The following is a 24920-nucleotide window of genomic DNA, read 5'->3' as shown; positions in this document are numbered from 1 at the left end:
ACTGGGCTGTGAACACAACACACACCTGGTTCTTTACACTGGGCTGTGAACACAACACACACCTGGTTCATTACACTGGGCTGTGAACACAACACACACCTGGTTCTTTACACTGGGCTGTGAACACAACACACACCTGGTTCATTACACTGGGCTGTGAACACAACACACACCTGGTTCATTACACTGGGCTGTGAACACAACACACACCTGGTTCTTTACACTGGGCGGTGAACACAACACACACCTGGTTCATTACACTGGGCTGTGAACACAACACACACCTGGTTCTTTACACTGGGCTGTGAACACAACACACACCTGGTTCATTACACTGGGCTGTGAACACAACACACACCTGGTTCATTACACTGGGCTGTGAACACAACACACACCTGGTTCTTTACACTGGGCGGTGAACACAACACACACCTGGTTCATTACACTGGGCTGTGAACACAACACACACCTGGTTCTTTACACTGGGCTGTGAACACAACACACACCTGGTTCATTACACTGGGCTGTGAACACAACACACACCTGGTTCATTACACTGGGCTGTGAACACAACACACACCTGGTTCTTTACACTGGGCGGTGAACACAACACACACCTGGTTCATTACACTGGGCTGTGAACACAACACACACCTGGTTCATTACACTGGGCTGTGAACACAACACACACCTGGTTCTTTACACTGGGCTGTGAACACAACACACACCTGGTTCATTACACTGGGATGTGAACACCAGGGGAACCTGGAGCGTCATAGTTTGACGCACAGGACCAATGACCAAGTGGCATTATTTGATGAGCTGTAACTGTCGTTTGTTTCCTCTGCTGAACTTTTAAAGTGGTGAATGATGAGTTCAGGGTTGAGCTGAGTGACTCATCTTCTTGGCTCCAGAACACGTTTGTCTGAGAAGCAAATTGTTCTCGTCTAGCCTGTTCAGACTGTACAAGCCGATAAATCATCGGGATGCTGTTCATGTTGAGGCTGTAATAAACAGTGCAGTCTCAAACTCTACTTTAATTCAAATACTCTCCTGCACATACAACCAGCTACACTCCCAGCATGCTCTGCTTCTCCTGCTGCTCAGCCAGCCATGGAAATGTCTTGTTTGGGTTTGAAGGCAGCAACTGTTTCCAAAACACACAAGTCCTTGAGCAGCATGTCTGACCTCCAGAGACCTGCTGAGAGCTGCAGCAGCGTTTTATCTGTGGAGACTGGAGTGAGCCGGGCATGTGATCAGTTAAATACTCACTGGGTTCAGAGTGATACTGTATGAAGGCTCCTCCCCTCGGGGGCCTGTTGCTCTGACTTTCATGCTGCTGATGAAGAAATGAAAACTGAAAATAGTTTCACATAAACTCTGTCCAAGTTCTGTACAAGTTCATGGTCCCAAGATCATTGAAATACTGAGGTCAAGAGTCTAAGGCGCCCCACTTTGCCCACACTAGCCCTAAGACATGTTTGACTCGTTTTATTTTTTCACATTTTCTATATTTAAAATATGTTTTTGCAAATTTTGATCTAAATAATGTACATTCAGCTTCAAAGCGTTGCCCTCAATATCAGGACTATATTCAAGTGTAAAAAATACAACATTTCAATATATTCAGCTTTAAACACTCACAATGCAAAGTTTAAGTGTAATTGTAGAATGTAAAATCCTCCTCAGGGGTCCAGATCGCAAATGATAGCCACTCACAAATTGTAGCTAAATTTGCAGGTGCTAAAATACTCACAATGACAATGACAATGGTATATTGTTTACCATGTTCACTGTCTTAGTTTAGAGTGTTAGCATGCTAACCGTAGCTAATTAGCATTAAACACAGAGTACAGCTGATGGAACGTCATAAGTTTTGCAGATGTTTGGTCATAAACCAGACAATGGTCTGAACCAAACATCGAGACAATCGATCCAATAGTTGTTGAGATAAACTCATATCTACAAATATTAAGCTCATGGTGGCGTTTAGGGAAAAGTCAGGTGATCATCAAATTTAGAAGGATGAATCATCGGAGGAACATGAATGTTTTTTTTGTCATCTCAACCTGTCCCTTAGTTGTTGAGATATTACAGTCTGGACCAAAATGGTGGACTGACGGACAGGCCCATTGGAGCCTTTGTGTTTGTGTCACCTGATGAATGAAGTCCAATATTCTCACTCTTGTAGCTCTGTTTTTGGTCTCCACCACCTCCTGAGGGAAACATCTGTCTCTTTAGCTTCTAAATGCTCCACTATGTTCACCAGCTAGTCTCTAACTGAGTCTGTAGTTCCTCTAACGTCCAATAGTTGCTGCTAAAATAAACCGACTGACTGAATATGAAGCCCCATCATGATTAAGGTTAGTACAAAGAGCTTGGCAGAGGGAGACTCACCATCCTGGATCCTCCCTGCCAGAGCCTCTGAGCTGAAGCCAGCAAACACCACAGTGTGCACTGCACCAATACGGGCACACGCCAACATGGCCGCCACTGCCAGCGGTGACACCGGCATGTAAATGGCAACCCTGTCCCCCTTTTGGATCCCATGGCTCTTGAGGGTGTTGGCGAGACGGCAGGTTGTCTCCAGCAGCTCTCTGATGGACAGACAATAGGTCACTGAGGCTGATGGAGATGATGATGATATCTTTATTGTCCCTAAAAATACATTTTACTGGGGAAAAAGGAAGAAACCTCAAGGAGAGCAACATCACTTGTACACTTGACATATTGTGTCACAAAGCTTATACCACAGCAACTTTGATGTTTCTTCATCCTGATTGCCATCTGCACTCGTAGTTATTCATTGCCCAACTTGCGTGACTGTTAAAACTTTACAAGCTGAATGTATGTCTTTTGCACAGACTATAATACATTACATTCCTTTATATTTATGGTCTGAGATAGCTCAGGCCAACACACTATAATGATAAGATAAAGATCAGTGTCATCTGCATATAAAGAGGATAAAGTTAACTATAGGAAAACACAGTATGTTAATAAGATAAAGATCAGTATCATCTGCATAGAGGGAGGATACAGCTAACTATAGAGAGGTGAAGTCCCTCCCTTTCCGGTTGACCAACAGGGGACCTAATTTTTAAAAAAATATTTGTCTCTCATCATTGGCTAGCGGTCCCAGGGTGGACACCCGAGGGGGGGGGGGGAGGTGTTCATACCTGTAGGTGAACTTCACCTCAGTGCCGGGTTCGTCTCGCTCCCATATCAGAGCCACTCGGTCAGGATGTTTCTCCACATGGACATCCAGACAGTTCACTGAAACACAGATAAACATATAATCATCTGACTCCAAAGTCTTTGGTGGAGAAGACCATGTCAACTTTTTTGTCAAAGGACAAATGTGTAGGTTTTGGCGGCAACTAGCAGTGAGGTTGCACACTGTTCCTTTCAGGGAAAACAAAAAATCAATCAAGTTTTAGAATGAATAAAAATAATAAAATAAAAACCCTGTGAGGTAACACCTGGACAGCGTAAGCGTCAGGCATGTTGTAAAGATTAGTTAATTATTTAATTAGTTGCTCAACAGAAAAGTAATTGTGAAATACTTTGATAATCAATGAATCATCAAGCACAAATTCCAATCACTGTCAGTTTCCAGCTTCTCTAATGTGAAGATTTGCTGTTTTTGTCAGTTAGATATCACCGTCTATTGATTTAATGTTAATTTTTTGGACTGTTGGTTGGAAAAAACAAGACATTTCACACTAGGGCTGTGAAATGTCCACATTTTATATATAAAACAATGAATCTATTAATCAAATGAATAATTATCAAATCATTTGATAATAAAAAATATATTAAGTTAAGTTCAAAAGAAACTTAAGGATAAAAGTGTTTGTTAATGTCTCGGTGAGAGACTGACTGCTGGAGTCTCAGTCTGTAAAGGTCTTTGTGTGAATCACAGGTTAAAGGAAAGACATTAGAGCCTGATCTCCCCTAAATTGTGCAGTAAAATCCCTGATAGCTTGTGATTTTCAAAACAGTATATGTCGTGTTGAAAAGTAGGCTACCATAAACACGTGTCATCATCGGAGTCATGTTGAAACTGATGCTGATGGAAACCGGCTTAATTTATTCGGTGATTGAAAATTAATCCTAAAATGGGTTTAAGACTGAAGATCCTGTTTGTGTCTCATGCAGCAGGTTCACAAACATAATTTATGTAACAAGAGAAAAATCCTCCTGTATCTGCTCTCGTACGACGCAAATCATCCAGCTGTCGGTATTGGAATGTAATTGGATTATTATCAGAGACAGAAAAACAACAGAAAGAAGGACAAAGACACAACACGCTCACTGCAGAGACAGTTTATATATACTGACTGTCTCTATATACTGACTGTGTTTATATACTGACTGTGTTTATATACTGACTGTGTTTGTATACTGACTGTGTTTATATATTGACTGAGTTTATATACTGACTGTGTTTATATACTGACTGTCTCTATATACTGACTGTGTTTATATACTGACTGTGTTTATATACTGACTGTGTTTGTATACTGACTGTGTTTATATATTGACTGAGTTTATATACTGACTGTGTTTATATACTGACTGTCTCTATATACTGACTGTGTTTATATACTGACTGTGTTTGTATACTGACTGTGTTTGTATACTGACTGTGTTTATATATTGACTGAGTTTATATACTGACTGTGTTTATATATTGACTGAGTTTATATACTGACTGTGTTTGTATACTGACTGTGTTTATATATTGACTGAGTTTATATACTGACTGTGTTTGTATACTGACTGTGTTTATAAACTAACTGTGTTTATATATTGACTGTGTTTATATACTACTGTGTTCATATACTACTGTGTTTATATACTGACTGTGTTTATACACTGACTGTGTTTATATACTACTGTGTTTATATACTACTGTGTTTGTATACTGACTGTGTTTATAAACTGACTGTGTTTATATACTGACTGTGTTTATAAACTGACTGTGTTTATATACTGACTGTGTTTATAAACTGACTGTGTTTATATACTGACTGTGTTTATATAATACTGTGTTTATATACTGACTGTCTTTATATACTGACTGTGTTTATATACTACTGTGTTTATATACTACTGTGTTTGTATACTGACTGTGTTTATATACTGACTGTCTCTATATACTGACTGTGTTTATATACTGACTGTGTTTATATACTGACTGTGTTTATATACTACTGTGTTTATAAACTGACTGTGTTTGTATACTGACTGTGTTTATATACTGACTGTGTTTATATACTACTGTGTTTATAAACTGACTGTGTTTATATACTGACTGTGTTTATATACTGACTGTGTTTATATACTGACTGTGTTTATAAACTGACTGTGTTTATATACTGACTGTGTTTATAAACTGACTGTGTTTATATACTGACTGTGTTCATATACTACTGTGTTTATATACTGACTGTGTTTATATACTGACTGTGTTTATATACTACTGTGTTTATATACTGACTGTGTTTATATATTGACTGAGTTTATATACTGACTGTGTTTGTATACTGACTGTGTTTATAAACTGACTGTCTCTATATACTGACTGTGTTTATATAGTACTGTGTTTATAAACTGACTGTGTTTATATACTGACTGTGTTTATTTACTGACTGTGTTTATATACTACTGTGTTTATATACTGTGGTATTAGTACTTTAACTTCTAACAGAATACACTGTGGTATTAGTACTTTAACTTCTAACAGAGTACACTGTGGTATTAGTACTTTAACTTCTAACAGTACACTGTGGTATTAGTACTTTAACTTCTAACAGAGTACACTGTGGTATTGGTACTTTAACTTCTAACAGAGTACACTGTGGTATTAGTACTTTAACTTCTAACAGAGTACACTGTGGTATTAGTATTTTTACAGCAGTAACGTATCTGAGTACTTCTTCCTGTATTTCTGGTACTACTTGAAGCTCGTGTCACTTTGATTGATTCAACACCGGAAGTGATCGATGAAGCCACATATCGATTATTGATAACCGATCCGTTCATCGGATTATTTCTCACCGGACACGTTGATTTTTCCTCCCAGGAACCAGCAGATCTTCCCGCTGCTCAGGTCGCAGTCCCGGACCCGGTCGAACGGTTTCACCCAGCGGAGTCTGTCTGCGGCGGCGGATCCCCAGAACTGATCCGGATCCGTGATCGAGATCCGGTACAGATCCCGGTGGGACAGCCGCGACAGCCGGGAGCTCCAGGTTCCCGGTGGTGGTGGTGCAGACAGGGAGGACACCCACCTGTATTGTCCCGGTCCGGTCCTGGTCCGAACCGGTCCCGGGGTTCTGCAGGTTCTGCAGCGGCTCAGGAGGGTCCTGAAGAGTCCGGGGCTCCAGCTGCTGTGAGCAGCCATGTTGATCTGTGGTCTGAAGAGTCCCGAGTCTCTCTCACCTGTTCTCAGGTGAAAACGGTCACGTGACTGTTCAAACCAATAAAACGTGACAGAAGGTTGTAAAAGATGAAAGAGTCACAACCAGTTTAGTCCTGAGTGAAAAGAACTTAAGTTACTGAGCAGGTTTCACATGAATAATTAATATTAAATTATTATTAATAATAGTAATAATAATATTAATAATAGTCCTGGTCCTTATGAACAATAAACATCCCACTAACTCCTCGTTTGGTCGTGTCCATTGGTTAGGATCAGGGAAGTTATTGATTAGTTATGATGCTTTATGACCTGTTAGTGACAGGTTTCAGTGGCTGTGTAGTTTAACTTGATCCTTTCTCTCCTGGGTTAAGATTGATTAAACTTCCTGTCACTTTCACATAGAACGTTATAGTTATAGTTATGTAGAACGTTATAGTTATGTAGAATGTTATAGTTATTTAGAACGTTATAGTTATAGTTCTGTAGAACGTTATAGTTATGTAGAATGTTATAGTTATTTAGAACGTTATAGTTATAGTTCTGTAGAACGTTATAGTTATGTAGAACGTTATAGTTAAGTTACGTAGAATGTTATAGTTATTTAGAACATTATAGTTATAGTTCTGTAGAACGTTATGGTTATGTAGAACGTTATAGTTATAGTTACGTAGAATGTTATATTTATAGTTCTGTAGAACGTTATAGTTATGTAGAACGTTATAGTTATTTAGAACGTTATAGTTATAGTTATGTAGAACGTTATAATTATTTAGAACGTTATAGTTATAGTTATGTAGAACGTTATAGTTCTGTAGAACGTTATAGTTAAAGTTATTTAGAACGTTATAGTTATAGTTCTGTAGAACGTTATAGTTATAGTTATGTAGAACGTTATAGTTATAGTTATGTAGAACGTTATAGTTATAGTTATTTAGAACGTTATAGTTATAGTTCTGTAGAATGTTATAGTTATAGTTCTGTAGATTGTTATAGTTCTGTAGAACGTTATAGTTATAGTTATGTAGAACGTTATAGTTATGGAGAACGTTATAGTTATAGGTATGTAGAACGTTATAGTTAGTTCTGTAGAATGTTATAGTTATGTAGAACGTTATAGTTATAGGTATGTAGAACATTATAGTTATAGTTATGTAGAACGTTATAGTTATAGTTATGTAGAACGTTATAGTTATAGGTATGTAGAACGTTATAGTTATAGGTATGTAGAACGTTATAGTTAGTTATGTAGAATGTTATAGTTATGTAGAACGTTATAGTTATAGGTATGTAGAACGTTCTAGTTCTAGTTATGTAGAACGTTATAGTTATAGTTATGTAGAACGTTATAGTTATAGGTATGTAGAACGTTATAGTTATAGTTATGTAGAACGTTATAGTTATAGGTATAGGTATGTAGAACGTTATAGTTAGTTATGTAGAATGTTATAGTTATGTAGAACGTTATAGTTATAGGTATGTAGAACGTTATAGTTCTAGTTATGTAGAACGTTATAGTTATGTAGATCGTTATAGTTATGTAGAATGTTATATTTATAGTTATGTAGAACGTTATAGTTATAGGTATGTAGAACGTTATAGTTAGTTATGTAGAATGTTATAGTTATGTAGAACGTTATAGTTATACTTATGTAGAACATTATAGTCTGAGCGTCTTCATATCTATACTCAAATGATTCATATTTAAATGGATCATGTTGAAGCTGAACAGGTTTGTTAAAAACTATGAAAGACTTCTTCTACAACTACTACTACTAATACTACCACTACTGCTAATACTACTACTCCTACTACTCTTACGGCCACTACTAGTTCTACTACTCCTAATACTACTACTACTACTACTTCTCTGTGTCGTCTCTCTCGTGTCTGAGCAGTAAATGTGAAGCTATAGCCAGCAGCTTGTTAGCTTAGCTTAGCATAAAGACTGGACACAGAGGGAAACTGCTAGCCTGGCTCAGTCCAAAGGTAATGAAGTCTGAGAAAAAGCTCGTCTACAGTTTATTCAACGTGTAAGTACAGTACATCAGAGATATTACTGTACTTCTTAGGTTATACTTTACCTTTTTATTCATGTTACTGTTTCACATCAATGAACCTATTATTATAATGATCACATTCCTTTATTTATTCATTTAAAGTGTTCTTTGACATTCTGTTTATAAATGAAGCACGGCACCGTAAACATGTTCTACTACTCATATTTAATGAGCCATGTTCTCTGTAACTCTAAATACACAAATACACAACAAATACACATCTCTCAGCTCTTTGTTCCTGTTTTTATTGTAATATGAGGCTTTATCATTTGAAGTCAAAACAAAAACAAAAACATGAAGGAGTTTGTTTGTCTGCTGTTCGGTGCCCTCTGACCTCAGATCTGCTGTAATCTTTAATACCTAATCACATGATAATTGAGGGAGGTCTCTGTAATCCAGCGGTGACACAGACCTGAGGTCAGATTAAAGGATGTATACAGCAGTTAATCCCACCTCTGTTTGTACAACACATTTAATCACCTTTATGACGTCAGAGATCTGCTGATAGAAGAGACAACACAACAACACCACCGCATCCTGTTTATTCTGGGTCAGAGGTCAGAGGTCAGAGGCGAGCGTCCGCTTCAGGTGAGCTTTGGTCAGCAGGTGAGCCTTCAGGAAGGTGAGCAGGCGGAAGTGCTTCCCACAGCTGCTGCAGCTGTAGGGTGTCTCCCCGCTGTGGATGCTGCGGTGCCTCATGAAGCTGGTGGCCAGGTTGAAGGTCTTGGAGCAGAGGGTGCACCTGTAGGGTTTCTCTCCGGTGTGGGTGTACCCGTGGTCCCTCAGCTGCTGCTTCATGCCGTAACTCTTCCCGCAGACCTCGCAGCGGAACGGCTTCTCCCCCGTGTGGCTCCTCTGGTGGATCCTGAGCTGCGACGGGTGGGGGAACTTCTTGCCGCACACCTCGCAGGCGATGACGGCGTCGGCGGCCGCGAGCCCGTCGGCGGGCAGCTCGTGCGAGTGCTTGCTGATGATGTGGCTCTTCAGGCAGCGGTACGTCTTACCGCACACGGAGCAGAGCGGCCTCTCTCCGGTGTGGACGGCCTGGTGGCCGCGCAGGTTGGCGGCCTGGGTGAAGCCCTTCCCGCAGGTGGAGCACCGGTACGGCCGCACCTCCCGGTGCACCAGCTTGTGCCGCGTCAGGTGGCCGGCGTGGTAGAAGCTCTTCCCGCAGACGTCGCAGACGAACGTCTTGTCGAAGTGGGTGGTCCGGTGCGTCTTCAGCGTGCTGAGGCCGGAGTAGCCTTTACCGCAGACGTCGCAGTGGCAGGTCTTCTCCCCGGTGTGCCGCGCCTTCACGTGCAGGTCGCGGTGGGCCTTGTGGTTGAACCTCTTGGGGCAGTAGTCGCAGGTGTACGGCAGCAGCCCGTGCTCTTTGATCGCGTGCTCGCGGAGTCTCAGGATCCCGGAGAACGCCGAGCCGCACACCGAGCACACCGGGTGGGACTTCCTCTGGTGGTCCGAGAGTCGCTGGCTGGTTGGAAACAGCATCCCACACCGAGAACACCGCCGGTGGCTTTCTGTCGGCTCATCCAGAGACGAGTCGGGGGCTTTTTTACGCCGTTTCCTGCCGCGTGCCACCGAGACTCCGCCCTCCGCTGGCGGGCGGGCGTACTCGTGGTCGGGGACATCGGCCGGCGGGGGAGGGGAGGAGGAGACGGTTTTATTTTCACCTGCAACCAAAGGAAGAGTTAGTCTGTAATTCTGTTTAAAATGTAACGAATGACGTCGGGTAGACTCACCGTTAGCATTAGCGTTAGCATGGCCCTGCAGAGATAGCAGCAGACCCGTGGAGTGGACAGCAGCGCTCTACAGAGACAGAAAACAGTGAGCGGTGTTCAGAGGGTTCAGAGGATCTCACTCTGCTCATGTGGACTCACTCACTGACCCCGTAAACCAGGATGTAGGTGTGTCCTGTGGGGGGGCGCTCACCTCCACCTGAAACACAAACAGATTCAGTTCTTAGTTTTTAAATTATTATTATTGCTTCATTCAGTGTTTAGAGGAGGAGACCTCTGTGTAAAACCTCCTGAAGACAACAACTCACCTCCTGGTGTCTCCTTCTGGTCTCCTGGTGTCTCCTTCTGGTCTCCTGGTGTCTCTTTCAGGTCTCCTGGTGTCTCCTTCAGGTCTCCTGGTGTCTCCTTCTGGTCTCCTGGTGGTGTCTCTTTCAGGTCTCCTGGTGTCTCCTTCTGGTCTCCTGGTGTCTCTTTCAGGTCTCCTGGTGTCTCCTGCTGGTCTCCTGGAGTCTCTTTCAGGTCTCCTGGTGTCTCTTTCAAGTCTCCTGGTGTCTCTTTCAAGTCTCCTGGTGGTGTCTCCTTCTGGTCTCCTGGTGTCTCCTTCTGGTCTCCTGGTGTCTCTTTCAGGTCTCCTGGTGTCTCCTTCTGGTCTCCTGGTGGTGTCTCTTTCAGGTCTCCTGGTGTCTCCTTCTGGTCTCCTGGTGTCTCTTTCAGGTCTCCTGGTGTCTCCTTCTGGTCTCCTGGTGTCTCTTTCAGGTCTCCTGGTGTCTCCTTCTGGTCTCCTGGAGGCTGAACCATCTTCAGGATTTTATCAACAGCTCCGACACACAAACTGTCCAGCAGAGCGCTGAGTTTTTCCTGAAAGAAAGACGTTTACCATTACTCACAGTGTGTAGTAGTACTTTTACTGCAGTAAAGTATCCGAGTACTTCTTCGCCCTAACCTCCAGTCTCACTGCTGACAGACATGTTCACGTCTTTAAGTTGAATTGTTTGTAATAATGTTGTATTATAAGTGAGCTGACGAACAGGAACCTCTTAAATTAGAACATTTTAGAGTTTGGTGGAACTAACGACACGAGGACCGAGTGTGAATGATTTTATTCATTAATTTAAATAATTTAATTCATTATTTTGTATTTCTTTATTTGAAGTTCATTTAACAACAGTTAACTTCAAACTGACATATCTTAAATTAATCTTTGTAATGACGTTTGGTGTGACGTTATGACACCATGAACGTAAACAGTTAACCTAACGACCAACAGAAACGCCTGCTGTCGTAAACACCTGAAACGCTTAACGTAAAGTCGGCCGTTAGCCACAGTTAGCGCAGTTAGCTTGCCTCGGTTTCTGGACGTTGTTTCCTCAGAGAGACTTTAAATATCTCCGTCCTCAGCGCCTTCAGCAGCTCGTTCACGATGAGCGTGAGTTCACGTCTAAAAGTGCTCAAATCTGACATGTTTAACAATTCCTTCACTTAGCATCCGGCTAGCTTAGCAAAAACACAACGGCTAGAGCCAATGGCGCGGATAAAGGAAGTGACGTAGGTGTCTCCTCCAACGGATAATGGCCTCCAAATTAAAAGCACTTGATCTGAATTTAACCCAAACTCCGCGTGTAGGAGCAGCAGTGTTTGGGTTTTATCATCAAACAAGATTAAAATATTTTAAATCTTTATAGTTGTTTTATTTTATTTGGTAAAGTTCTGGTGCTGAGGTATGGAGGACTAAAGCTGACATTATAATAAACACATAAATAACTCAATAAATACAATAATACAGAAAGACATGGAGTAATAAAAACTTCAAATTATAAGTCTATTTAACATTTCTCTACATGGCAGCGGTATTCTCACAAGAACATGAAACATATTTTATGTATTTTTAAATACCAGCATGTCAATAAAACATATTTCTAATAATCAGTCTGATTAACGCTCAGTGTCAGTGATTCCAAAAATACTTTGTTTTTTATTCATCAATCAGCTGCTGTACATACATGTTAATGATGATGATAACAATAACAATAATAATAATAATATGCTTTTAAAATATGACATTTAAATTACATTCATTCACAGAGCTTCAGTCAGTGACAGACAGTCTATGAAACACAACAGGAATAACACATATATAAAACATACTCTCAGTACAACAATAAACACACACATCCTCCATTTTTAGTCCGACTCTGAGTCGATGTGACGCGGCGGCGTACCGTTAGCATGTTCCTCCTGGAGACATTTTAAATACCGGTTAATGTTTGTTATCATCAAATATTAGCTAAACGCTAATATGTTAGCATGCTAACCCCAGGGTAGCATTTAAATTAAATATATTTTATTTCTCCTTAATGTCTGTTCTCTCATTGGCTCCTCTCTTCGTGAACAGCCAATCACATCTCTGCGTTCGTCTCCGAGACCTTCAGCTGCGATCGTCCGATTCGCTGCCGCTATGCCGCCGCGGCGAGGAGGCGGGCCTTATCGAGCTCCCGGCCTCCTGCTGCTGTTTGGAGGAGCTGGACAGGTCGATGGCCACCTCCTCCTCCGTCTCCTCCTCCTCCTCCATCACCAGCAGCTCCTCCTGCTCCTCCCGAGTCTCGCGATGAGCCTCCCGAGTTTCGCCGCCGCGTCGCTCCGAGGCGTCGCAGAACGAGTCGGAGCGAGTCGAGTCCGACTCCCGAGGACTCGGACACTTTTTGGTTATTTCTTGAGACTTCTTGTGCATTCCTGTGAGGACAGAGACAGAGATTCAGTCCAGTCAGCACTTTTATATACATCTTTATTAATATATATATATATATATATATATATATATATATATATATGTATATATTGTAATATAGTTATATGACAATATGAAAGCTGATGGCTAATAAACATAAAATGTCAGTATTGTTATTTAAATAACGTTTGACGTCAGCTAACTGCTAACAAGCTATACAACAAATATATTTATTCTTAGTTTAGTAATTTTATTCATGTTTGATGATGATTTAGTAGATTTGGATTCTATGTATTTATATTTATATACATACATATTATTATTATTATTATTATTATTATTCTACAGAGAAGGAGAAACACTCCTGGTTGAAAACATCAAGAGCAACATGTCTGTGTGTGTGTGTGTGTGTGTGTGTGTGTGTGTGTGTGTGTGTGTGTGTCTCTGTGTGTGTGTCTCTGTGTGTGTGTGTGTGTGTCTGTGTGTCTCTGTGTGTGTGTGTGTGTGTGTGTGTGTGTGTGTGTGTGTGTCTGTGTGTGTGTGTGTGTGTGTGTGTGTGTGTGTGTCTCTGTGTGTGTGTCTGTGTGTGTGTGTGTGTGTGTGTGTGTGTGTCTGCGTGTCTCTGTGTGTGTGTCTCTGTGTCTCTGTGTGTCTCTCTGTGTGTGTGTGTGTGTGTGTGTGAGTGTGTGTCTCTGTGTGTGTGTGTGTGTGTGTGTGTGTGTGTGTGTGTGTCTCTGTGTGTGTGTGTGTGTGTCTGTGTGTCTCTGTGTGTGTGTCTCTGTGTCTCTGTGTGTGTCTCTGTGTGTTTCTGTGTCTCTGTGTCTCTGTGTGTGTGTGTGTGTGTGTGTGTGTGTGTGTGTGTGTGTGTGTGTGTGTGTGTGTCTGCGTGTCTCTGTGTGTGTGTCTCTGTGTCTCTGTGTGTGTGTCTCTGTGTCTCTGTGTGTGTCTCTGTGTGTTTCTGTGTCTCTGTGTCTCTCTGTGTGTGTGTGTGTGTGTGTGTGTGTGTGTGTGTGTGTGTGTGTGTGTGTGTGTGTGTGTGTGTGTGTTACTGACGTGTATGCGGCTCACCGAGCAGCCATGGAGCACAGGACCCCATCATGCCGTTCTTGGCTGAGTTGAGGATGGACTCTGGCAGAGGGATGGAGTGTCTCACCATGGCTCCGTAGAGACCGTACTCCGCCATCACGCTGCTGCGGCCCCAACACTTCTCTCTCTTACGCCACTTCGCCCGCCGGTTCTGGAACCAGACCTGCAGAAGAATTAATTTATTCATTTATTTTTAAATTTATTTATTGTTTTTTTTTAATTTAATGTTTTTTTAAATTTAATGTTTTTTTAAATTTATTTATTAATTTTACTTATTTTAATCCTGGTCCTGGTCTTGGAGAACCAGGACCAGGATTAAGTACACCAGGGTTCAGAACCACAGAGCTCATAGATCATAAAGAATCAGTGAGGTTCAGTTTGTTCATTAAAACTAATTATATTTAAGTTATTAAGTTAATATTAAATTACTTTATATCTACTTTATTTATTTTCTATATTTATCATTATTATTCTCATTATTATTATCATTATCATTATTATTATCTTTAATTATTATTATTATTATTATTATTATCATTATTATTATTATCATTATTATTATCTTTAATTATTATTATTATTATCATTATTATTATTATTATTATCATGATTATTATCATTATTATTATTATTATCATTATTATTATTATTATTATCATTATTATTATTATTATCATGATTATTATTATTATCATTATTATTATTATTATCATTATTATTATTATCATGATTATTATTATTACCATTATTATTATCATCATTATTATCATTATTATTATCTTTAATTATTATTATTATTATTATTTTAAATAAAACAATTATTATTATCATTATTATTATTATTATCATTATTATTATTATTATTATTATTATCATTATTATTATCTTTAATTATTATTATTTTAAATACAAATAATATTATTAGCTTTATTATTATTATTAGCATTATTATTATTAATTATTATGAATATGATTATTATTAATCATAATGTTTCATCATTATTATTCACTTCTCTCATATGAATCATTAATAACAGTAAAATAATGATTTTAATTCAAACTTCTCCGATTGTTTCATTTTTAATTAATAACACATATTAAAATATATATTTTTTAATATTTACTAAAAAAAACAGCAAAAAGTTTGGTGAAGACCATGAGGTGTGGCTGAAAGCTCCAGAAGAAGAAGAAGGTGAGTGACCTTGAGTCACACGACCCTCTGAGGGGTCCTGAGCCTCATGTTGGGACCCATTCAGTCTATAGATATGAATATATAATAAATATATGTATATAAATATATAATAAATATATGTATATAAATATATAATAAATACATGTATATAAATATATAATAAATACATGTATATAAATATATAATAAATATATGTATATAAATATATAATAAATACATGTATATAAATATAAATATATAATAAATATATGTATATAAATATATAATTCTCATTAACATAATTGTATTCGCGTTTTTTTTCTTGTGAACTTTTTATTTATTTTAAAATGATAACACATAAATATATATATATATATATATATATATATGTTTATATGTATATTATATATGTATTTACATATAAAGTCTAATCTATTTTATGATGTGATGCGGATCGATGAGGTCTCACCTGGATCCGGTCCTCGGGCAGCTCCGTCTTCATCGCGAGCATCTCTCGTGCGTACACGTCCGGGTAGTGAGCCTCGTGGAAGGCTTTCTCCAACTCCTCCAGCTGGTGGGACGTGAACACCGTCCTGAGGACAGACAGGGAGTCGTGAGACAGGGGGACAGACAGGAGGACAGACATGTGTGTGTATGCGTATTATATCTCAGGTGAGTCTCACCTGTGTCGCCTCTTCTTCCTCTTCTGAGAGTTCGCGGAGTTCTTGGAGTCGTTCCGGTCAGAGAGACACTCTTCATCTGCAGAGAGACAGGAAACACGTCATCAACCCAACGAGCATTTACACATTCATGTATTCGTGTATTCATGTTTTCAGATTTAATAGAAATGAATCAAAAACTTCGTTTCCTCCTGAGGATTAAATAATAATCGAGTAATTACGATAAATCATTTTAAAGAGAGCTGGAATATTAAAGTCTGTTATTGAACTGTGAAGCTCCTATTATGATTATTATAAAGATATTAAAGTCTGAGCCAAAGACCACAACGAGCGTTCCAGAGAAACATAAATATGATCAGTTTAAAACAATAAATAACGAAAACCAAAAATAGATAAAAAAGAAGCTCCAGCTGTTTGAAGGACCGAGCCGAACTGGGCCGAACAGAGAGAACCAGAACCGAAGATCAAATATTAATATTAATGCAGGTTAAAGAATAATATTAATAATAATAATAATAATAATAATATTAATAATAATAATCATAATAATAATAATCATAATAATCATAATCATAATAATCATAATAATAATAATAATAATAATACACTAAGAAGCAGTGAAGTTGTGTTTACGTTGTTTTTAAAAAACGAAGAAAGTTTAAAAATCCGAACTGAACCGAACTGAACCGAGGTGACAGAGGTCTGGTTTCAGCACCAGAGCAGCTGAGCAGCCTCCCTGTGGACCGGGTATAGGAGCGGTGAACGTGGTTCCGTACCGGAGTAGGCGTCCCGCTGGGCCTCCAGGTTCTGCAGGTAGTGGCTGTCGGCCCGGGCCTGCAGCAGCGGCAGGTGTCCCGGCAGGAAGCAGCCGGGCGCTCCGTTGGGCTGCTGGGCCGCCAGGCTGCACAGGAAGCCGAGGCCGAGCGGCAGAGACCCGCCCGGGAACGAGAACCCTCCGAGGCCGCCGAGGCCGCCTCCGACCCCGTGAGCCTCTGCTCCGGACCCGGAGCCCGTCACGGACAGACCCGATCCCGGAGGAGGCCCGCCGGGCTGCTGCTGCCGCTGCGCATGAAGGTCCGACTCCAGCCCCAGAAGGTCGGTGATGGCGAAGCCTTTGGACCTGAACCCGGAGCCGTGCAGCCGGGACTTATCGATCCCAAAGCCCGGAGATAACATCTTGACTTTGGGCTTCTCTTCCAGCTCGTCCCGTCCCGTCAGGCTGCTCATCAGGAGGCTGAACTCTGGTCCTGAAGCTGAGGAGGAGGAGGGTGAGGAGGGTGATGAGGGTGATGGACAGAGCGGGACGGTCCGGGTGGCGGGCTCGTTTTATCAGGTCCCGGTCTCCGGGGATCACAGCAGCGTCCAATCAGAAGTGAGAGCTGCAGCGGGGGGCGTGTCCCTGCTCTCAATCCCGGAGGATTAATTGCACCAATTTCCCTCCAATCCGATCAGGATTTAGTCTCCGAGGACGAGAGACACTTTTTAATTTATGCTGTTGATCTTTGATCACAGAGCGCGAGAGAGCTCAACCTAATCAATTATGACTTTACACGATAATCAACTCTATTATGACTTTATTCAATAATCAACTAAATTATGACTTTATTCAATAATCAACTAAATTATGACTTTATTCAATAATCAACTATATTATGACTTTATTCAATAATCAACTCTATTATAACTTTATTCAATAATCAACTAAATTATGACTTTATTCAATAATCAACTAAATTATGACTTTATTCAATAATCAACTCTATTATGACTTTATTCAATAATCAACTCTATTATGACTTTATTCAATAATCAACTCTATTATAACTTTATTCAATAATCAACTATTATGACTTTATTCAATAATTAACTCTATTATGACTTTATTCAATAATCAACTCTATTATGACTTTATTCAATAATCAACTAAATTATGACTTTATTCAATAATCAACTAAATTATGACTTTATTCAATCATTAACTCTATTATGACTTTATTCAATAATCAACTCTATTATAACTTTATTCAATAATCAACTAAATTATGACTTTATTCAATAATCAACTAAATTATGACTTTATTCAATAATCAACTCTATTATGACTTTATTCAATAATCAACTCTATTATAACTTTATTCAATAATCAACTATTATGACTTTATTCAATAATTAACTCTATTATGACTTTATTCAATAATCAACTCTATTATGACTTTATTCAATAATCAACTAAATTATAACTTTATTCAATAATCAACTAAATTATGACTTTATTCAATAATCAACTCTATTATGACTTTATTCAATAATCAACTCTATTATAACTTTATTCAATAATCAACTATTATGACTTTATTCAATAATTAACTCTATTATGACTTTATTCAATAATCAACTCTATTATGACTTTATTCAATAATCAACTCTATTATAACTTTATTCAATAATCAACTAAATTATGACTTTATTCAATCATTAACTCTATTATGACTTTATTCAATAATCAATTATATTATGACTTTATTCAATAATCAACTCTATTATGACTTTATTCAATAATCAACTCTATTATAACTTTATTCAATAATCAACTCTATTATGACTTTATTCAATAATCAACTCTATTATGACTTTATTCAATAATCAACTCTATTATGACTTTATTCAATCATTAACTCTATTATGACTTTATTCAATCATTAACTCTATTATGACTTTATTCAATAATCAACTCTATTATAACTTTATTCAATAATCAACTCTATTATGACTTTATTCAATAATCAACTCTATTATGACTTTATTCAATCATTAACTCTATTATGACTTTATTCAATAATCAACTAAATTATGACTTTATTCAATAATTAACTCTATTATGACTTTATTCAATAATCAACTCTATTATGACTATTCAATAATCAATTATATTATGAATTAATACAATAATCAATTAAATTATGATTTAATACAATAATCAATTAAATAATAAGTGTTCAAACTAATCAATTATATAATGAATTAAATACATTATGACTTTATATCAATGATAAATACTTTATTCATCCTCAGGGGGATTTGTTTGTTACAGCAGCAAAGATACACTTCAAACGAAGTAACAGCAAAAATTAATATATATTAATATTAAGTATGAAAAAAAACGTTGAGCACCGTTAGCTCTGTTAGCACCGTTAGCTCTGTTAGCACCGTTAGCTCTGTTGACTGAGCTGTCGCCATGTTGAGAGCCGTCTGGAGACAATACAAACTTTTAGGTTCTGTGAAATGAAAATACAGGTAATTTGTAAAATCCAAAAGTTTATTTACTTTAGCAGAATAAATAATAATATATATTGATATATTAGTGCTGGGCAACTTAACGTGTTATTATCACGTTAACGCATTAATTAATTAACGACAAATATTTTATCAAGTTTCAACACAGTTTTTTTAATACAATCCACACCGTTGATGTCAGTAAATCACCAAACCAGCGGTGTAGGAGTCTTCATCACTACGTTGATGCAGCGGTGGATGAGTCTTCATCACTAGTTGATGCAGCGGTGGATGAGTCTTCATCACTACGTTGATGCAGCGGTGGAGGAGTCTTCATCACTACGTTGATGCAGCTACGTCACGTATCCTCCCTCCAGACGCACCGTCACCAGAAGAACACACGAGTCGTACGAAGAGGAGAGGACTACAAAAGAGACGGAGTCACAACGCGCACCGGCCGTCTCTCACCGGAGACTACCGTACATCTCCGGGTAACCGTCGTCACCTCTGAGTTACGGTGCATTATGTTGATGAACAGTGGGAGCTGCGTTCACATGCTCTGACTGTATGAAGACAGAAGACACACATTTTGATGAAACGTGTGGAACATTGTATTCATGTTGCACAGCAGTGGAACGTTTAAATAAAGTCACACACTGAGCACAGATAGTAGAAATATAACTGATACTGTGTGAAGAATACTGCTGTTAAAAAGAACCTGATCTGTTTAAAGTGATTCAAACCAAATGTTATTGTACTTCTGTTCATATAGCAGTACTTTAAAATAAAAGTGAGTAATACACTACTTTTGAATTTGAAATAGAAAATGTAATCGTTATATATATATATATATATATATATATATATATATACTGTATATCAGACACACACACACACACACACACACACACATACACACACACACTCATTCTTCTTCTAGTCCTAATAAAACTGTTTCTTCAGATTATAAATGTTTGAACTAAATCAGAACATCAGTTTGACTGTAATCTGAAAAGAAGGTGAGATTAAACCGTGTGTGTGTGTGTGTGTGTGTGTGTGTGTGTGTGTGTGTGTGTGTGTGTGTGTGTGTGTGTGAGTGTGTGTGTTCTCCACAGTAACGTATGTTCATTTTAAAACAATGTGGATTACCTTGATAAGAGAAGATTGATTGATTATGTGGTCTATAATAATCTCAGATTAAGGTTTTTTATTCTTGTAGTTATTCTGATCTTTTTATCTTTGTCCTCATGTTGATCCTTCGTCTTCATCGTTTTATTTCTGCCTTTTGTAATTAATCTGCAGCGAGCGAGATCATCACTGACCTCAGATCAGGTTCAGAGCTCAGCTCTCTTAAACCTGACTGAAGTAAAAGTACATCAATGAAGTTATAGTATTGATGGATCAAATGTTTCAAAACATTACTAATATTATACATTTACTAATATTATATCTGATGTTTCTAGATCAATGTGTTTGTTACATTGTAACTCCTTTAATCTACATCAGTGTACCTCTAACTCTGACATGTAATCATCTGATTTCTGTTCTGATTTTAATATTCTCCTTCAGGAAACAACACGTTGACGTTCTGATGAACACCAATAAATCATGATCATTTTTAAGGTTTTTATTGATGAGAATCAGAGAAAAGTATACTCTGGGATTTAAAGTGTGAATTAACAATAAAACACTAATATTTATTCATGCTCATAAAGGATATTTTTCTTCTTCTATATTTAGGACTTAAAACTTCTCTAACTCACAAAACCACAAATCCCAACTCAAGGCCTTCTTACTGACTTTGTTTCCAGCGCTTTCAGTTTCATCTCACAGTCTTCAGCAGAATGAATCTAATTATTAAACTCTGATTATATGTGAATCATCTCTCAGATTATGACTTCAGTTATGTGTTTTTATGTGTATTTAATAAATATAAAGTTATTTTAATATTGTTTACATCATAAACTGTATATTTAACAAATATTAAGTTATATTGATATTGTTTACATCATAAACTGTATATTTAACAAATATGAAGTTATTTTAATATTGTTTCATCATAAACTGTATATTTAACAAATATTAAGTTATATTGATATTGTTTACATTATAAACTGTATATTTAACAAATAGGAAGTTATTTTAATATTGTTTACATCATAAACTGTATATTTAACAAATATAAAGAGTTATTTTAATATTGTTTCATCATAAACTGTATATTTAACAAATAGGAAGTTATTTTAATATTGTTTCATCATAAACTGTATATTTAACAAATATGAAGTTATTTTAATATTGTTTCATCATAAACTGTATATTTAACAAATATAAAGGTTTTTTAATATTGTTTCATCATAAACTGTATATTTAACAAATATAAAGAGTTATTTTAATATTGTTTACATCATAAACTGTATATTTAACAAATATGAAGAGTTATTTTTATATTGTTTACATCATAATCTGTATATTTAACAAATATGAAGAGTTGTGTTATTAATAAGTATGATAATGTGTTAATGTTGTTTCCCCACAAAGTGTTTCATTAATAACCATAATGAGGTGTTTTGTGAATAACTGTTGATGTGTTTTATTAGTAACTGACTTGTATTATTAATAACCATAATGGGGTGTTTTATTAATAACTGTTGCTGTGTGACTGTGAGTGTTAATGAGACTAATTAAAGCTGTAATCAGTGACCTGCTGCCTCAGTAAGCGATAGCAGTAATTCAGACGCTGCTGCTCCGCCGGATTGTTGTCTATTGTTTTCTCTCTCTATTGTTTAACGGCAACAGGCAACAATAGTCTGGCCACGCGTCCCCCCCCCGCCCCCCCGCCCCCCCACCAGTCTCCACCTACTGGCCTCTGTGGCCCACTAATTATTCATAAATGCACATTTATGCAAATAGCCGGGATAGATTAACCTAATTCAGTGATGTAAACAACTCCTGGGTCAGGATTACAGTTTTTAAATTAGACTGTCTGGAAGTCTGGACCATATACTCTTATAGGACCCCCCCCCCCCTCATTTACATTTAGTAATCTCAGCCTTAAAGTGCACCACGCCAGACAAACAGAGAAAGCTAACGTCTGTCTGCATCGTTAGCGCTAATGGCTAATGATTAAAAGATGTAATACTGTACCAGCAGCAGGCGTCACGCCGCCGCGGCGTGCGGCGCGTGCCGCTACATGATTAGCGTGATGTGAGCTACACGATGCTAATCATGCTAATGACTCGACACACATTGACTTCCTGAGTTATTAAAGAACGCGAACGTGAAGATTTCAACTTCTACTTTCTCACAGTTTCACAGTTTCTCCGGCTCAGACGAGACACTTTCCTCCAGTTTAAACCTCCGACCTCTGACCCCCCTCTTCTCTTTCTGACCCTAATCCTTCTGCTGACACTCTCACAGCTGACCGCCTTCTGAGCAAACAACAGGAAGTCGTTGAGTTATGTTCTGATCATTTCTGTCTGAGATCTGATCAAAACAAAGATCATTCATTTTGAGTCCAAAATCACAAATCACAAGTTCTCCTCAGAGGTCTTTACAATCTGTACACATGAGACCTCCTCTGTCCTCAGACCCTCACATCAGAACCTCACATCAGACCTTCACATCAGAACCTCACATCAGACCCTCACATCAGAACCTCACATCAGACCCTCACATCAGACCCTCACATCAGAACAGGAACAACTCCACAAAAACCTTTAACGGGGAGAAAAGAGGGACAGAAGTGGGATAGATGTCATGTGTACAGAATGAACAACATAACAGAGTTACAACACATTGAATGATTATGACAGAACCAGGGTCCAGGTAACAAGACCAGGGTCCAGGTAACAAGACCAGGGTCCAGGTAACAAGACCAGGGTCCAGGTGTAACCACAATCCACGGAAACCTGTGAGGAGAGAAAGCACAAAGACTCCAGTGAAGAAGCAAAGTCAGCAATATTATTATTATTATTGTTAATATAATAAATAATATTCATAATGTGAAGAATATTATTCTTATTATTCTTATTATTAATAAGAATAACAAGAATAATAATCCTCCTCCTCTACAAAATAAAAGCACCTATATGAGATATATGGACTAAATCTACAAAATAAAAGCATCATGTAGAGTCTAAATGATGAAACACGTCCTCCAGTTATGAAACCATTTGGACGGTTTAGTGTTAAATAGGATTCATCTTATTAAAGATGAAAGTTTAAAAGACACATTTTATTTTCATATGTTGGTTTTTAAATGTTGACCTTAAAGTTTCACCTTTAGTCTTGTTTATGTTATTTATTTACTTTGTATCTGTTTATTTCTATGGATTTCATTCTCAGTACTATTATCATGAACCGTATTAGTTATTATGTATTACATTAAAAGCTTATTATAACATAGAGTTCTGTATAAACCTGTGGAATCATTGAGTCATCAAACAATGAAAGTTTCCTCAGGAGGAAGACGAGCAGCAGATGGAGGAAGAGGAGGCACGAGACATGTGACACAAGCCTGTCGTCATGACGATCTGCTGCTCTTCATCATCATCATCTTCATCTTCATCAGACTCTCTTTCTGCGTTTCCTCGACTCTCAATAATCCACAGATCCTAATCTGCTGTAAACTCTGCAGGTACCTTACAGCTGTTTACTGCAATCAAACGAGCACCATATGTCTGTGTGTGTGTGTGTGTGTGTGTGTGTGTGTGTGTGTGTGTGTGTGTCTCTGTGTGTGTGTGTGTGTGTGTCTGTGTGTGTGTGTGTGTGTGTGTGTGTGTGTGTGTGTGTGTCTGTGTGTGTGTGTGTGTGTGTGTGTGTGTGTGTGTGTGTGTCTGTGTGTGTCTGTGTCTGTGTGTGTGTGTGTGTGTGTGTGTGTGTGTGTGTGTGTGTCTGTGTCTGTGTGTGTGTGTGTGTGTGTGTGTGTGTGTCTGTGTGTGTGTGTGTGTGTGTTTGTCTGTGTGTGTGTGTGTGTGTGTGTGTGTGTGTGTGTGTGTCTGTGTGTGTGTCTGTGTGTGTGTGTGTGTGTGTGTGTCTGTGTGTGTGTGTGTGTGTGTGTGTCTGTGTGTGTGTCTGTGTGTGTCTGTGTGTGTGTGTCTGTGTGTGTGTGTCTGTGTGTGTGTCTGTGTGTGTCTGTGTGTGTGTGTCTGTGTGTGTGTGTCTGTGTGTGTGTGTGTGTGTGTGTGTGTCTGTGTGTGTGTGTGTGTGTGTTTGCTTCAGTTTGTAGAATATTTAATAATCCACCAAGAAGATTTATCTGATGGAGAATTGCTCTTTTCCACTCTTCCTCTTTCCCAGCATGCACCAGCTGTCTGTCAAGAGATTTATAATCATTTAACCAACTATTATAATAATAATGATATCTATTATAACAACTATAATATCATTATAGTAATAATAAATATAAAATGATTTAATAAAAACTACTACTTCTACTACTAATGATAACAATACAAATAATAACAATAATAATAATAATAATACCAATAAAGAATCATTATTGTTATTTTATTATTAAATTAATTATAATAGTTATAATAATTATTTATATAATTAGTTTAAAAAATAGTTTATTTAGAATACTTTTATTCAGCACTGGAAGAAGTATTCAGAACATTTACTGCAGTAGAAGTACTAATACACGCTCATTAAAAACCCTTTAACACATCAATGATTTTAATTATATATCATTATAAATTATTTTTATTTGGTATGAAACATGAAATCTGGTGTCTGTTTAATTCTGTGAGAACTGGAAC

At 38.0% G+C, this 24920-nt stretch overlaps 3 protein-coding genes across 4 annotated transcripts in view; all 3 read right to left on the bottom strand.

Annotated features, from left to right (window-relative positions):
• The window catches only part of acss1 (acyl-CoA synthetase short chain family member 1), a 19104-nt gene extending 12694 nt beyond the window's left edge, over nt 1-6410 (bottom strand). The window contains exons 1-3 of the mRNA XM_068734470.1: nt 6067-6410; nt 3180-3276; nt 2398-2597 (exon numbers count right to left, since the gene is read on the bottom strand). Of these exons, the coding sequence (XP_068590571.1) occupies nt 2398-2597; nt 3180-3276; nt 6067-6409 (640 nt within the window). The 5' untranslated portion in view covers nt 6410. The remainder of the gene's footprint in view (nt 1-2397; nt 2598-3179; nt 3277-6066) is intronic.
• Nucleotides 6411-8708: 2298 nt separating this feature from the next.
• Nucleotides 8709-11741, bottom strand: LOC137890289 (oocyte zinc finger protein XlCOF6-like). 2 transcript variants are annotated; one of them, XM_068734472.1, is made up of 5 exons: nt 11568-11741; nt 10532-11081; nt 10373-10422; nt 10227-10293; nt 8709-10157 (listed from the first exon to the last, which is right to left on the bottom strand). In XM_068734472.1, exons 1-5 carry the CDS (start codon nt 11682-11684, stop codon nt 9043-9045), a joined length of 1899 nt encoding a protein of 632 aa, XP_068590573.1. In that variant the 5' UTR covers nt 11685-11741; the 3' UTR covers nt 8709-9042. The 2 variants fall into 2 exon arrangements, with proteins under 2 accessions (XP_068590573.1, XP_068590572.1); XM_068734471.1 differs by having other exon boundaries at nt 8709-10293.
• Nucleotides 11742-12648: 907 nt separating this feature from the next.
• On the bottom strand, nt 12649-17112 carry vsx1 (visual system homeobox 1 homolog, chx10-like). The gene is made up of 5 exons (XM_068734482.1): nt 16662-17112; nt 15889-15964; nt 15675-15798; nt 14002-14197; nt 12649-12953 (listed from the first exon to the last, which is right to left on the bottom strand). The coding sequence occupies exons 1-5, from the start codon at nt 17110-17112 to the stop codon at nt 12649-12651; spliced, it is 1152 nt and encodes a 383-aa protein (XP_068590583.1).
• Between the last annotated feature and the right edge of the window lie 7808 nt (nt 17113-24920).

The sequence above is a fragment of the Cebidichthys violaceus genome, unplaced genomic scaffold (assembly GCF_023349555.1).
Source record: "Cebidichthys violaceus isolate CVI_PGR_0920_01 unplaced genomic scaffold, fCebVio1.0.p SCAF_64, whole genome shotgun sequence".
Lineage (NCBI taxonomy): Eukaryota > Metazoa > Chordata > Actinopteri > Perciformes > Stichaeidae > Cebidichthys > Cebidichthys violaceus.
The sequence above is the reverse complement of the archived record's forward strand: the minus strand, read 5'-3'. Positions and strand labels throughout refer to the sequence as shown.